This window comes from Heptranchias perlo, chromosome 10, assembly GCF_035084215.1.
Source record: "Heptranchias perlo isolate sHepPer1 chromosome 10, sHepPer1.hap1, whole genome shotgun sequence".
In the NCBI taxonomy this organism is placed as follows: Eukaryota; Metazoa; Chordata; class Chondrichthyes; order Hexanchiformes; family Hexanchidae; genus Heptranchias; species Heptranchias perlo.
In genome coordinates this window covers 11,964,683-11,977,960 of record NC_090334.1, presented here as the reverse complement: position 1 = coordinate 11,977,960, position 13,278 = coordinate 11,964,683, and the positions used below count along the sequence as shown (strand labels likewise).

The window sequence follows — 13,278 nt, the reverse complement described above, 5'->3', positions numbered from 1 at the left end:
CGTTTCCTACATTACAACAGTGATTACAGCCAACAAAGCACTTTTGAAGTGTAAAGTGCTTTGGGACGTCCTGAGGTCGTGAAAGGTTCTATATAAATGCATGTTCCCCTGCTCTACTTGGAATATTGCCATGGGATCTTTTACATCCACGTAAGGGCAGATGGGGCCTCGGTTTAAAGTCTCATCCAAAAGACGGCACCTCTGACCCTAACCCCAATGCAGCACTCCCTCAATACTGCACTGGGGCGTCAGCCTAGATTTTGTGCTCAAGTCTCTGGAGTGGGGCTTGAACCCACAACCTGCTGACTCAGACGAGAGTGTTACCCACTGAGCCCCAGCTCTTAAGGAAGAGAAAGCACCCTGCGAAGCTCCAGAGTTTTGTTCCTACTCTGCATGGATTTGTTTTGGGTCTTGTACCAAATGACTTGTTAGACTGGGAGACCGCCTGGTCTCTAGAGAGTTATCAGACAAGTCTGCTTTGCTGGACTGATTGGTCTCTTTGGTGAATGAAGGGCAAGGGAAGTATTTCTGTTCAATAGTGTCGCAACATATTGTGTGCGTGCTGTTCTTTCCATCGTCTTACTTGGCCATGTGTTCCTCGCTTGCACCCCCTCCTGAATATATGTCAGTAAGGAAGCTCAAGGCATCAATCACAGAAGTGCATCTGAAGTTAATTGGATGTGTTTATGACAAAACATGAGATGGACCTAAAGCTGAAGGATATGTTTGGCCTACTGCATGGACTGGATTAACAATTTATGCATGCGTCTCGCACAAGTTGTGCAGCAGAAACGAAGCAAATGTGATAAGTGTAACTGTCATAATCCATAGACTGATTACAAATAATAGATGCATCTGTCATAAAACGTGGAGTGGATTTCAAGTAGTGGAGTGGACGTCTACCACAAAAGATGAAATGAATGTGTATCACAAACCATGGAATGGATTTCAAGTAGTGGAGTGGATGTCTGCCACAAACGATGAAATGAATGTGTGTCACAAAACAGTGGACTGTGTCTACACTACAATGCTATGACAGCTTTGCTTGGAGACACATGTCTTGTACAAAGCTGTGTATTTGGTTTAATTTGTCGTCTTCAAAGATTTCTGCTTAATCTTATTGCAGAGGCCGTGGCCAAGTCTCAACATGTGTTTGTTATCGTGTAAATCAGTACACTTTTTTTTATGGGTTTCATTGAGTACACAATGTTGGTTGTTCGGTGAGTGAATAAGTAACTATCCTCATTGGACTAACCATGGACTGACCGGTCTTGAGCTGATCAGATAGGCTTCAGCTTTATAAATGGCTCCCCAATCAACATCACTTCTGGCCCCATCATTGTATAAAGTTGCTCTCTCCCAACAGAGGTGTCTATTACTCATATATTTTCTATTTTCAAAAATGCAATTAGGCACATTTGGATTCCCAGTAGTCACTCCAACTAACGGAGATTTCCCTTCCCTCCTTTCATTCTCTTTCATCTCTTTTTCTCCGCCCGCCCACCCACCCCACGTTCCAAAAATAAATCAGGGGAACTGAGGCCGGTTTAGGGATTGACCCTGGGACCTCCTTGATCTGTGCGGTTTAGATGCTTCGCCAATACATTTGCTGCCCAGCAGAGTTATGAGTCGCTAGTAAGCTCTGCTGTCCGTATCCCAATGCACACCAAGTCCCGTTCACCCATCACCTCTGCTCGCTGACCGACATTGGCGTCCTGTCCAGCAACACCTCAAATTAAAAATTCTCATCCTTGTGTTCAAATTCCTCCATGGCCTCGCTCTTCCCTATCTGTAATCTGCTCGAGCCCGACAACCCTTCAAGAACTCTGCATTCCTTGTGCATCCCCAATTTCCTTCACCGCACCATTAGCGGCCAAGCCTTCAGTTGTCTAGACCCTAAGCTCTGGAATTCTCTTCCTAACCTCTCCCAAGCTTCTACCCATCCCTTTTAAGATGCTCCTTTAAAACCAAGCTTTTGGTCAGCCATTGTAATAATTCCTTAAGCGACTCGGTGTCAAATTTTGTTTGAAAATCGCTCCTGAGAATCACCTTGGGATGTTTTACTACAGTAAAGGCGCTATATAAATGCAAGTTGTTGTTGGTGCAGCTCTGGTTAATTTGGCTCTAAGCTGCTGGTTTGAACGTGTAGTCCCTCTTCTTCTAAGGGCCTCTTCTTCTAAGGGCCTCCTCTAGCGATCGGTGTTAGCATAAGCACTCTGTCATGGGAGCACTGGTGCTAATAGTTGACTGACTTGCTGTCCATGCGGTACAGGCAAGTGTGGCCTCTTGGTAGTCGCACCGTGCCAACTTGGCAAGATTTCTTTTCCACTATGGGCAGCATGTCACTGTGCCCTTACCCTGTGGTCAAAACTTGTTCCAAAACAGCCCATGGCTGGCTAAAGAGCCTAACCTCTTCTTTGAAATTTCCCCAGTTCCTCAAGTAAGAACACCAGTGTGCAACAAGTTGATATGTTACTGTGCTGCAGTGCTACTGTATCAGGCAGATTCCATAAGCTCTCATCGGGAGAAAAGTGTACGTTACCTTTTTGTACATGCAGTTTTATTTTTTTAATGGAATTGCAGTTTTCCCTCCGTCCCCTCAGCTGAAAGCATTGGCTCCCTTGCTGGGTCTGGTTCATTGGTTGTCAGCAGGTTCCAGCATCTTCCCAAGTGACCATTCTTTAAGCCTGTGAGCTGCAACAACTTGCATTTATATGGCTCTCTTAATGTAGGAAAAAGGCCTAAGGCACTTCACAGGAACGATATCAGACAAGATTGAAACCGAGCCAAAGGCGGCGACATTCGGACAGGTGACCAAAAGCTTGGTCAGGGAGAGGTTTAGGGAGGTCATTCCAGAGCTTAGGACCTAGGCGGTTGAAGGCACAGTCGCCAATGGAGGGACGAAGGGATTGGGGGATGCGCAAGAGGTCAGAATTGGAGGAATGCAGAGTTCTCAAAGGGTTAAGTATCCAGAGGCTATTTCACCATGGGGCGTGGTGTCACAGCTGAGCCTGATTCTGGCCTCATCCTAATGTCAATATGCACATTTCTCCATCGGAGGTCAATGGATCATTTCAAGAGCGGAAATGCTGGCTTTTTTTTTTTAGAAGCTCCTTCACAGCCTTGGGGGCACAGGCTGATTCTAGATTGCCAGCTGTTACACCCAACTGAGATCAACACAAGCCATGAATTATAGATGCAGTCATGATGTACTAATTCAAGAAATATAGCAACCTGTGCAGTGGTATAGAAACTGACTGCCTTGTATTTGAGAGATGATGAAACAGCTATTGCAGTATTTCAGCACAGGGACTGATTCCTGGGAGTTGTTACCTATCCGGTTGTAGCCAGACAATCTTACAATACTTTCTCTTCCCACCTCCACTCCGTTACCTCGAGTGCCCCAAGGATCTATCCTTGACCCATTCCTGTTTCTCATCCACGTGCTGCTCCTTGGTGAAATCATCCGAAGACACGTCGTCAGGTTCTACATGTACATTGACGATACCCAGTTCTACCTCACCATCACGTCTTTCAACCCCTCCACTGCCTATGATTTGTCACGCTGTTTGTCCGACGCTCAATAGTGGATGAGCAGAAATTTCCTCTAACTAAATCTTGGGAAGACCAAAGCCGTTGTCTTTGGTCCCCCCCCCCCCCCCACCCCCACAAACTCTCTTCCCTAGCCACCAACTCCACCCCCTTACTGTCCACTGTCTGAGGTAGAACCAGACTGTTCGCAACCTTGGCGTCCTATTTGACCCTGAGCTGATTTTCTGACCACATATCCTCTCCATCACACAGACCACCTACTTCCGCCTCCATAACATCACCCATCCCCTGCCTCAGCTCATCTGCTGCTGAAACCCTCATCCATAGTTTTGTTGCCTCTAGACTCGACTATTCCAATGCTCTCCTGGCCGGCCTCCAGAAACTTCAGCTCATCTAAAACTCTGTTGCCCATATCCTGACTTGCACCTAGTCCCATTCACCCATTGCATCCCTTTGTTCGCTGACCTACATTGGCTCCCTATCCACCAATGCGTCAATTGTAAAAATTCTCATCCTCACGTTCAAATCCCTCCATAGCCTCACCCCTCCCAATCTCTGTAACCTCCTCCAGCTCTACAACCCTCCGAGATCTCTGCGTTCCTCCAACTCTAAACTCTTGTACATCCTGTACTCCCTTCATTGGCGGCTGTGCCTTCAGTGATCTAGGCTCTTGGCTGTGGAATCCCCTTGCTAAACCTCTCTCCTTCTCTAACGCGCTCTCCTTCTTTAAGACCCCTTTTTTAAAACCTTCTACTTTGACCAAGCCTTTGGTCACATGTCCTAATGTCTCCTCCTTTTGGCTGTCAATTTATGTCTGATTACGCTCTTGTGAAGCACCTTGGGACATCTAACTACATTATAGGCACTATATAAATGCAAGTTGTTGCAGTATATTGGCATAATGACTGATTCCTGGGAGCAGGACACACTGCATCATATTGAAACGTTTACTAATTTCCGGGAGCAGAAGATGCAGCAGATTTGTTTGAAAATACAGAGGACAGAGCGGTGAATAGAGTAGCAGCACTGTAAACCTTCATATCCAACGTCTAAATAGGAAGGTGGACTAGCTGCGTGGCTGGGAGTCTCCTCCTGTATATTCTGTTGAAAGCACCACACATGAGTGTTTCCTCCAGCCCCAGGGCTGAGAGAGATGGACCTTCTTGATCGTCACACTCCCTTGCTACCCTCGATAGCTGGTTCTTTAGCCTGGTTTGTGCAGAAGGATGGATCTGAATAAATCTATCTGGGGGATGTCTGGTGATTCCTGCGCCCAGCTCTGCAGTGGGAGCCCTGGGAGGGTGCATCTTTGTCAAGTAAAGTGTTTTTTTTTTAGGACTTCCTACAGTCTCCTCTTCGAAATTATCCTCTTCCCCCATGGCTCAAAGAAGGATAACTTCTCTTTGTAAGGTCAGGCCTGTCTTTGGCCTGGTGTTATTAGGAGTGCTGAGACAGCCCCAGACTACTTCCTGCTTCCTTCACTACTTCTGTAGGCAACCCACCTCAACCATTTCTGTTCTCAAGATTGTCGTCTATTTTTGAGTGTTTGTCTGTTGCCAGATAGTTCTACTAACTACGTCCTCCACGCTTTACTGTTTACATAAGCACAGTAAAGTAATTCCTACGAGCAGACTGAACGGAATGCTGAAAACACTGTCCTCAAAACCCTGAGCCTAATATTGCCATGAATGTAACAAGGAAGAGAGCTGAGCTTTCTTTTAAAAGCTGTGTACTTTAAATCGATGACACAGAAATGCAAACTAACCTCCCGGGTTAAAGCAGCGGGAATGGGGAGTAATTCACAATAATGCCAGAGTTAAACAAATTGCAGATTTTAAGTGTTTTTACAGTTTCGTCCAAATGGTGTTCGACTGCTTGATCTTTGTAGAGCTGAAGGTGGCTGTTAACAGTTACTCCAGCTAGTTTCTCCCTCCTCCTGTCCCCAAAGGTGGTCATGGGCTCTGATAACATCTGGCTGACCCCTGCCCTCCCTGCCATGTAGACTTCACATTGTGCTAATCTATTGCTAGTCTCTCCTGCAAAGGTTACTGGAGCATAAGTGCTGTATGGAATAGCTATAAAGGACCCTGCGTGAACAAAACACCTTAAAGATTTTAAATATTCTGCTAGTCAGTTCTTCCATTGTGATTGTGACTGGACGCTTTTATCTTGATTAGTGTGACTTCTAATTAAGATGCATTACATTTGTTTTCCTGTTTGTTTTTTAATTCATTCTTTGGGTGTGGGTGTCGCTGGCAAGGCCGACATTTATTGCCTATCCCTAGTTGCCCTGAGAAGGTGGTGGTGGGTCAACTGAGGGGCTTGCCCTGCCACTTCAGAGGGCGGTTAAGAGTCAACCACATTGGTGTGGACTGGAGTCACATACAGACCAGAGCGGGTAAGGACGGCAGGTTTCCTCCCCTGAAGGACATTAGTGAACCAGTTGGGTTTTCACGGCAATCAGACAGCTTCATGGTCACTTTTACTGATACCAGCATTTTTTTTTTAAGAGTTCAAATTCTCAAACTGCCACTGTGGGATTTGAACACTCATTCCCTGGATTATTAGTCCAGGCCCCTGGATCACTAGTCCAAAAACATAACCACTACACTACCGTACCCAGCCAGACCAGTCCAGCCAATTGCAGAGAAGCCCAGTGATTCTCTGGGGGCAGCTGAAGTTGCTAAGAGCATTGTGCAAGTTTGAGTGGTTATTGGGGGTCTTTGTCTGAGCCCACCCTCACTAAAGTGTTGCTTTCTTCCTGTAGGGGAACTCATGATGAGCCTTTACTGGTACTACAGGCCTGAGCACATCCAGGGAGGCAGAAACCCCAGCATTCACTGTGAGGTGAGCACCAGCAACCTTCCCTACAGAGTCTGTAGGTGTTCAGTTCTAAATCCTCTTTCTCTGCCTCTTGCTCTGTGCCTCTGCTGCCCTGTACTGGCCTCTTGCCCTGCTCCTATCTCTTCCTGCCCTCTGCCTCTTGCTGTATTAGCCTCTCACCAGCAGAGAGTGAGTGAGTGAGTGTGTGAGTAATGGTGCTTTTTTTTTCATTCTATTGTGACTATATTCAATGTATAATGAAACGCAGTGAGGTAGAAGGCAAGACTTTGTATGTTTGACCTGAGTTGGGTGATGCGCAAGGAAGACTTGAACTTACAAAGTGCCCTCTATCACATCTTGAAATTCTTCACATCTGATTACAAAGTGTCACGGGCGAAGGCAGGAACCCAGAAACGATAATGCAAGGAAAGACGGATTGATCTAGTTTTGGTGCTGCTGTTCGAGGGCACCGGTGAATACCCTGCTACTTCTTAAAAGTAGTTCCAGGTAATCTGAATCGGTGCACCACTTCCTGTAGTCTTGGAGTGGAACTTGGACTCTCGACCTTTTGATTGGGGGCTGAGAGTGCGACCAAACTGAGCAATACGGTTTGTCTCTCTCGCAGCTCCATTCCACCTATAGGTTTTACGATGTGATCTGAAGGAGAATAACAGTATTGGGAGCTAAGGGTGGGGGTGGGGGAAGGGGAAAATTCCTTGGGTCACAGTGGTCGCACACAAGTCAGGACACAGCTGGGTGTGGAATCGACTTAAAGCACGACAGATGTTTGGACCTCAGGATCACCAGTAAGGAGTTCTGTATCTGATTTTAGTAACTGCAAGAAAACCCTCACATTTCAGGGCAAATAAAATGAGATCAGTTTACTTGAAGTACAGAATGGGAACTGGCCCCTCCCTCTTTGCTGGGAGGGAAAGATGTTGTCATTTCCACCCATGGGACATGACGAGTGGCACTAGTTATTCCGCAGCAGCTCATTTTGATTCAGGTGACAGTGTTACATCAAGTCTACAGCACAGAAACAGGCCATTTGGCCCAACTAGTCTATGCCAGCTCTTATGATCCAAACGAGGAGCCTCCTCCCTCCCTCCCTACTTCATCTAACCCTATCAGCATATCCTTCTATTCCTTTCTCCCTCATGTGCTTATCTAGTTTCCTCTTAAATGTATCTATACTATTTGCCTCAATTACTCCTTGTGGTAGTGAGTTCCACATTCTAACCACTCTCTGGGCAAAAAAGTTTTTCCTGAATGCCCTATTGGATTTATTGGTGACTATCTTATACTTATGACCCCTAGTTTTGGTCTCCCCCCCAGAAGTGGAAACATCTTCTCTACGTCTACAACATCAAACCCTTTCATAATTTTAAAGACCTTTATTAGGTCACCCCTCAGCCTCCTTTTCTGGAGAAAAGAGCCTTGGCCTGTTTAGCTTTTCCTCCCTGTTCTGGTATAATCCTTGTGAATCTTTTTTGCACCTTCTCCAGTGCCTCTATATCCTTTTTATAATATGGAGACCAGAACTGTTCACAGTACTTCAAGCGTGGTCTAACCAAGGTTCGATACAAGTTTAACATAACTTCTCTGCTTTTCAATTCTGTCCCTCTAGAAATGAACCCCAGTGCTTGGTTTGTCTTTTTTATGGCCTTATTAACCTGCGTCACTACTTTTTAGTGATTTGTGTATCTGTACCCCGAGATCCCATTGCTCTTCTACCCCATTTAGAGTCTCATCATCCAAGCAGTGTGTGGCCTCCTTATTCTTCCTACCATGGTTGAACGTGCTGACCGATACCTTGGATTCATGATGTGCTGCAGTAATGGACTGGAGTATTGATGGCGCTGAATATGCCGGTGCTTTTTGTTCAGATTTCTTTTTTTTTAATAAGATATGTCTCCTCTTCTCTCTCAGAATGAGATCTTTGCTTCTCGGCACCAGGATGAGAACAGTGTGGCCTGCATTGAGGAGAAATGCTATGTGCTGACCTTCTCCGAATACTGCAGGTGAGTGACTCCAGGCTTTCTAGCTCCATGGTATGGGGAAAGGGACTCTCCTTCATAGATATTTCCGCTGGTGATGGTGTCCAAAATTAGCGGTCATAAATATAAGAGGGTCACTAATAAATCAAGTAGGGAATTCAGGAGAAACTTCTTTTACACAGAATGGTGAGAATGTGGGACTCGCTACCACATGGAGTGGTTGAGGTGAATGGCACAGATGCATTTAAGGGAAAGCTGGATAAGTACAAGGGAGCAAGGAATGGGATAAATGGAGTTGAGATACAGATCAGCCATGATCTAACTTAATGATGTAACAGGGTCGAGGGGCTGAACGGCCTACCCCTGATCCTTTGATATGTTGGTAGGGTGAGATAAAGTAAGTGTGGGAGGAGGCTCGTGTGGAGCATAAACACCAGCCAGAACTGTTGGACCGAATGGCCTGTTTCTGTGCTGTAACTTCTATGTATTCAGAGAACCACAAAAGTACAATGGGCCACCTACTTTGTGACTAGGAACTATTTTGAGAGCAACTTCGAGGGTTAATGGAATCATTGCTCGAACTGGGACCAGCTCATTTATACCTATGGGCAACAGGCTGTCCTTGAATGCCCTCACTGGCCGATGTCCATGTTACTCCGAAAGATCAGAGTCATGGGCCTCGATTTTAACCCCACCCCGACAGTAATGGGGGGTGGGTTAAAATATCAGGATCAGGCAACCCGACCCCATTCCCGCCTGTCAGTTTGGCCAGTGGGAGGCGGCCCAGCAATATTCCAATGAGACCCTGCCATAAGGGCCTCCGTGGCCCCGGCGTTGCTGGGTTCTTCGCCCGATTACAGGCTTCCCTGCACCCTCCCCGTTAATATCGGGGCCATGGCTTTGAAGGGATGGAAGAGGACAATGGCGCATGGAGAGTGAGATGTGACTGTGGAGGTAAAGAGGGAGTGGGACGTATGGGAGAAAGCAGAATGGAACAAGAGAAAGGCACGGAGAGAACGGGAAAGGAGGTGCAGAATCAATAGCAGGAAGGTGACAAGTAATCTAAGCTCGGGAGATGAGCAGATAGGATCCAAACCGTAATGGAAGTCTGATAGGTAGTCAGGTGGGCATCATTTCAGTTTCCTGTCATTTTTCTTTTCAATCTGTTCTCAGTTACGCTTTTATATTAGGAACTGGAGGAGGCCATTCAGCCAGTCAAGCCTGCTCCGCCATTCAATTAGATCATGGCTGATCTGTACCTCAACTCCATTTACCGGCCTTGGTTCCATATCCTTTGATACCCTTAGCCAACAAAAATCTATCGCTCTCAGTCTTGAAAGCTCCAATTGACTCCCAGCATCCACAGCCTTTTGGGGAGAGAGTTCCAGATTTCCACTACCCTTTTGTGTGGGAAAAGTGCTTCCTGATTTTGCTCCTGAACGGCCTAGCTCTAATTTTAAGATTATGTCCCCTTGTTCTTGATTTCCCCCACCAGAGGAAATAGTTTCTCCACATCTATCCTATTGAATCCTTTTAACATTTTAAACATCTCGTTTAGGTCACCCCTCAATCTTCTAAACTCAACTTTATGCAACCTATCCTCATAAGGTGTCTTGGTATCATTCTGGTGAATCTGTGCTGCACCCCCTCCAAGGCCAATATATCCTCCCTGAGGCACAGTGCCCAAAACTGAACGCTGTACTCCAGATGGGGTCTGACCAAGGCTCTGTGGAACTGAAGCATAACTTCCTCCTCTTAGTAATCTAGCCCCAGTGAGATACATTGGATGGGCATTGCTGACAGAGAAAGAAGCAGTTGAAATACTGAGAAGTATCACTGGCAGTCAGGGACCCCTGTGAGACACGAGCCTGCTCTGGTGAGGGACTTGGGGGAGGGGGTTTGCGGGTATTGGGTGCTGGTGGAAATAACCCCATCTGCCTCCGTTCTCATTCTTGTTTTTCCCCCGTTCTCTTCTGCAGATTCTGTGCCTTGGTGAAGTGGCGCGAGGAGGGGGGCCCTGATCACAGACCAGTGGTCCCTCCCTCCGAAGATTACTCCACTCCTTCCCACCGCAAGGTCCCGGAAAACACAGACCCAGATCTGGTCTTCATTTGCAGACACGTGTATGACTTCCGCCATGGGCGAACTCTGAAAAACCCGCAATAGTTTATAGCACTTCCCGGATTTCAAGGGGACTCAGGCTTAGAAAACAAACACAACAAAAAAAAAGCCCGCAAAAAAAGCTGACTGATTTTTGACTGGGAGGTATAATTCCATACAAGCTTCCTGGTGGACAACAGACACTCTCTTGCCTTTGCCTTATGTACATAGATTAGAGGAATTTTTAAAACCTGTTCAATCACGCTGACTGGATACCAAAGGACAGTGACCGATCCAAAAACTGGCTCCTGAAAAGCAACGCTGGTTTCTGCACTAACCAATTCGTCGATGTCATCGCAACACTCGAGTCACTTTTCTCATCCTCATCCTGCATCACCACTAACGACGGGTCCCGTCTCCCAAGCGATCGCTGACTCATTTCACGATTTTTAAAAATTGTAAAGCAGCGACAAAAAAAAAAATTGCACTTATATTCCGAACCGATTTATTTCTCAAATGCCCCTTTGCCCAATTTCCACGTTGGCAGACATCGAATGCCAACACTTAAATGTTTACGTCTGAATTGGGATGACATTCCAAATTCTATGTCCCTCTCTTCCCTTTTTTTTTTAATTATTATTTCAAAGAAAATTACTTGTGGAATTAAATTTCAGAAAAAATGTATTGACTTTTGAGGAAGAAAAATTAATATATGATTTAAGTTTGATAGCTATGTTTGAAGAGACCGTGGTTTTTAAAAAAAAATGTTCATTCTCTGCTGATGTCCTGATGTTTTCACTTGAAAGGTTTAATGTTTGAAGTGTTAGGCCTGGTGGCCACTTAGAATTAAAGCTGTTTCTCGGGGGAACCATAAGTTTCTCGGTTTTGGTTTTTAAACAAAGAAACGTCTACGGTTGGTCTCTACCATCACCATTGGGATTCACCTTCGCTGCCATTTCTCCCATCATTCAGCACCACCGCTCCAGGTTCCAATTGGGGCTTGCCAGAAAAGCCAAGCGTCGGTCATTTTGGATCTAAAATGGACGTCGCCCGCTGCGAACAGATTTTGCCAACCAAAACATCAGCTCGGCATTGCTATTGAGCGGACATGTTGTTGGAGAACCTGGAAAGGAAAGCACTTGAATTCATGTAGCGCATTTCACGATCTCAGGACGTCCTGAAGCGTTTTGCAGCCAATGAAGTACTTTTTGAAGTGTAGTCACTGTTGTAATGTTTTTTATTCATTCATGGGATATGGGTGTCGCTAGCAAGGCTAGCATTTATTGCCCATCACTAATTACCCTTGAGAAGGTGGTGGTGAGCCGCTGCCTTGACTCCCCACGGTCCGTGTGGTGATGGTTCTCCCACAGTGCTGTTAGGAAGGGAGTTCCAGGATTTTGACCCAGCGACGATGAAGGAACGGTGATATATTTCCAAGTCAGGATGGTGAGATACTTGGAGGGGAACGTGCAGGTGGTGGTGTTCCCATGTGTCTGCTGCCCTTGTCCTTCTAGGTGGTAGAGGTTGCGGGTTTGGGAGGTGCTGTCAAAGGAGCCTTGGCGAGTTGCTGTAGGGCATCCTGTGGATGGTGCACACTGCAGCCATGGTGCGCCGGTGGTGAAGGGAGTGAATGTTTAGGGTGGTGGATGGGGTGCTAATCAAGCAGGCTGCTTTGTCCTGGATGGTGTCGAGCTTCTTGAGTGTTGTTGAAGCTGCACTCATCCAGGCAAGTGGAGAGTATTCCATCACACTCCTGATGATGGGGGATTCAGCGATGGTAATGCCGTTAATGTCAAGGGGAGGTGGTTAGACACTCGTTGGAGATGGTCATTGCCTGGCACTTGTCTGGTGCGAATGTTACCACTTATCAGCCTAAGCCTAGATGTTGTCCAGGTCTTGCTGCACGCAGGCACGGACTGCTTCATTATCTGAGGGGTTCTGAATGGAATTCCTGCAGCAATGTCCTGGGACTGAGATGATTGGCCTCCAACAACCACTACCATCTTCCTTTGTGCTAGGTATGATTTCAGCCACTGGAGAGTTTTCCCCCCTGATTCCCATTGACATCAATTTTACTAGGGCTCCTTGGTGCTACACTCAGTCAAATGCTGCCTTGATGTCAAGGGCAGTCACTCTCACCTCACCTCTGGAATTCAGCTCTTTTGTCCATGTTTGGACTATGGCTGTAATGAGGTCTGGAGCCGAGTGGTCCTGGTGGAACCCAAACTGAGCATCAGTGAGCAGGTTATTGGTGAGTAAGTGCCGCTTGATAGCACTGTCAACGACACCTTCCATCACTTTGCTGATGATTGAGAGTAGACTGATGGGGCGGTAATTGGCCGGATTGGATTTGTCCTGCTTTTCGTGGACAGGACATACCTGGGCCATTTTCCACATTGTCTGGTAGATGCCAGCGTTGTAGCTGCACTGGAACAGCTTCAATATGTAGGAAACGCGGCAGCTAATTTGTGCACAGCAAGGCCCCACAAACAGCAATGTGATAAATGACCGGATAATCTGTTTTTAGTAATGTTAGTTGAGGAATAAATATTGACCAGGGCACCGGGGAGAACTCCCCTACTCTTCGAATAGTGCTGTGGGATCATTTACATCCACCTGAGAGGGCAGACCGGGCCTCGATTTAACGTCTCATCCGACAGTGCAGTACTCCGACAGTGCAGTACTCCCTCAGTACTGCACTGGAGTGTCAGCCTTGATCCTGTGCTCAAGCCTCTGGAGTGGGTCTTGAACCTACGGTCTGATGACTCGGAGGAGAGAGTGCTACCACTGAGCCACAGCTAACGTA

General features: G+C 46.5%; 1 protein-coding gene across 3 annotated transcripts in view; it reads left to right on the top strand.

Moving 5' to 3' along the window:
- bahd1 (bromo adjacent homology domain containing 1) overlaps nucleotides 1-11,690 on the top strand; it is a 77,454-nt gene extending 65,764 nt beyond the window's left edge. For all 3 annotated transcript variants that reach the window (XM_067991231.1, XM_067991230.1, XM_067991232.1), the window contains 3 exons: nucleotides 6,320-6,399; nucleotides 8,305-8,396; nucleotides 10,352-11,690. In XM_067991231.1, coding sequence (XP_067847332.1) covers nucleotides 6,320-6,399; nucleotides 8,305-8,396; nucleotides 10,352-10,538 — 359 coding nt within the window. In that variant the 3' untranslated portion in view covers nucleotides 10,539-11,690. The remainder of the gene's footprint in view (nucleotides 1-6,319; nucleotides 6,400-8,304; nucleotides 8,397-10,351) is intronic.
- The last annotated feature ends 1,588 nt before the right edge of the window (nucleotides 11,691-13,278 follow it).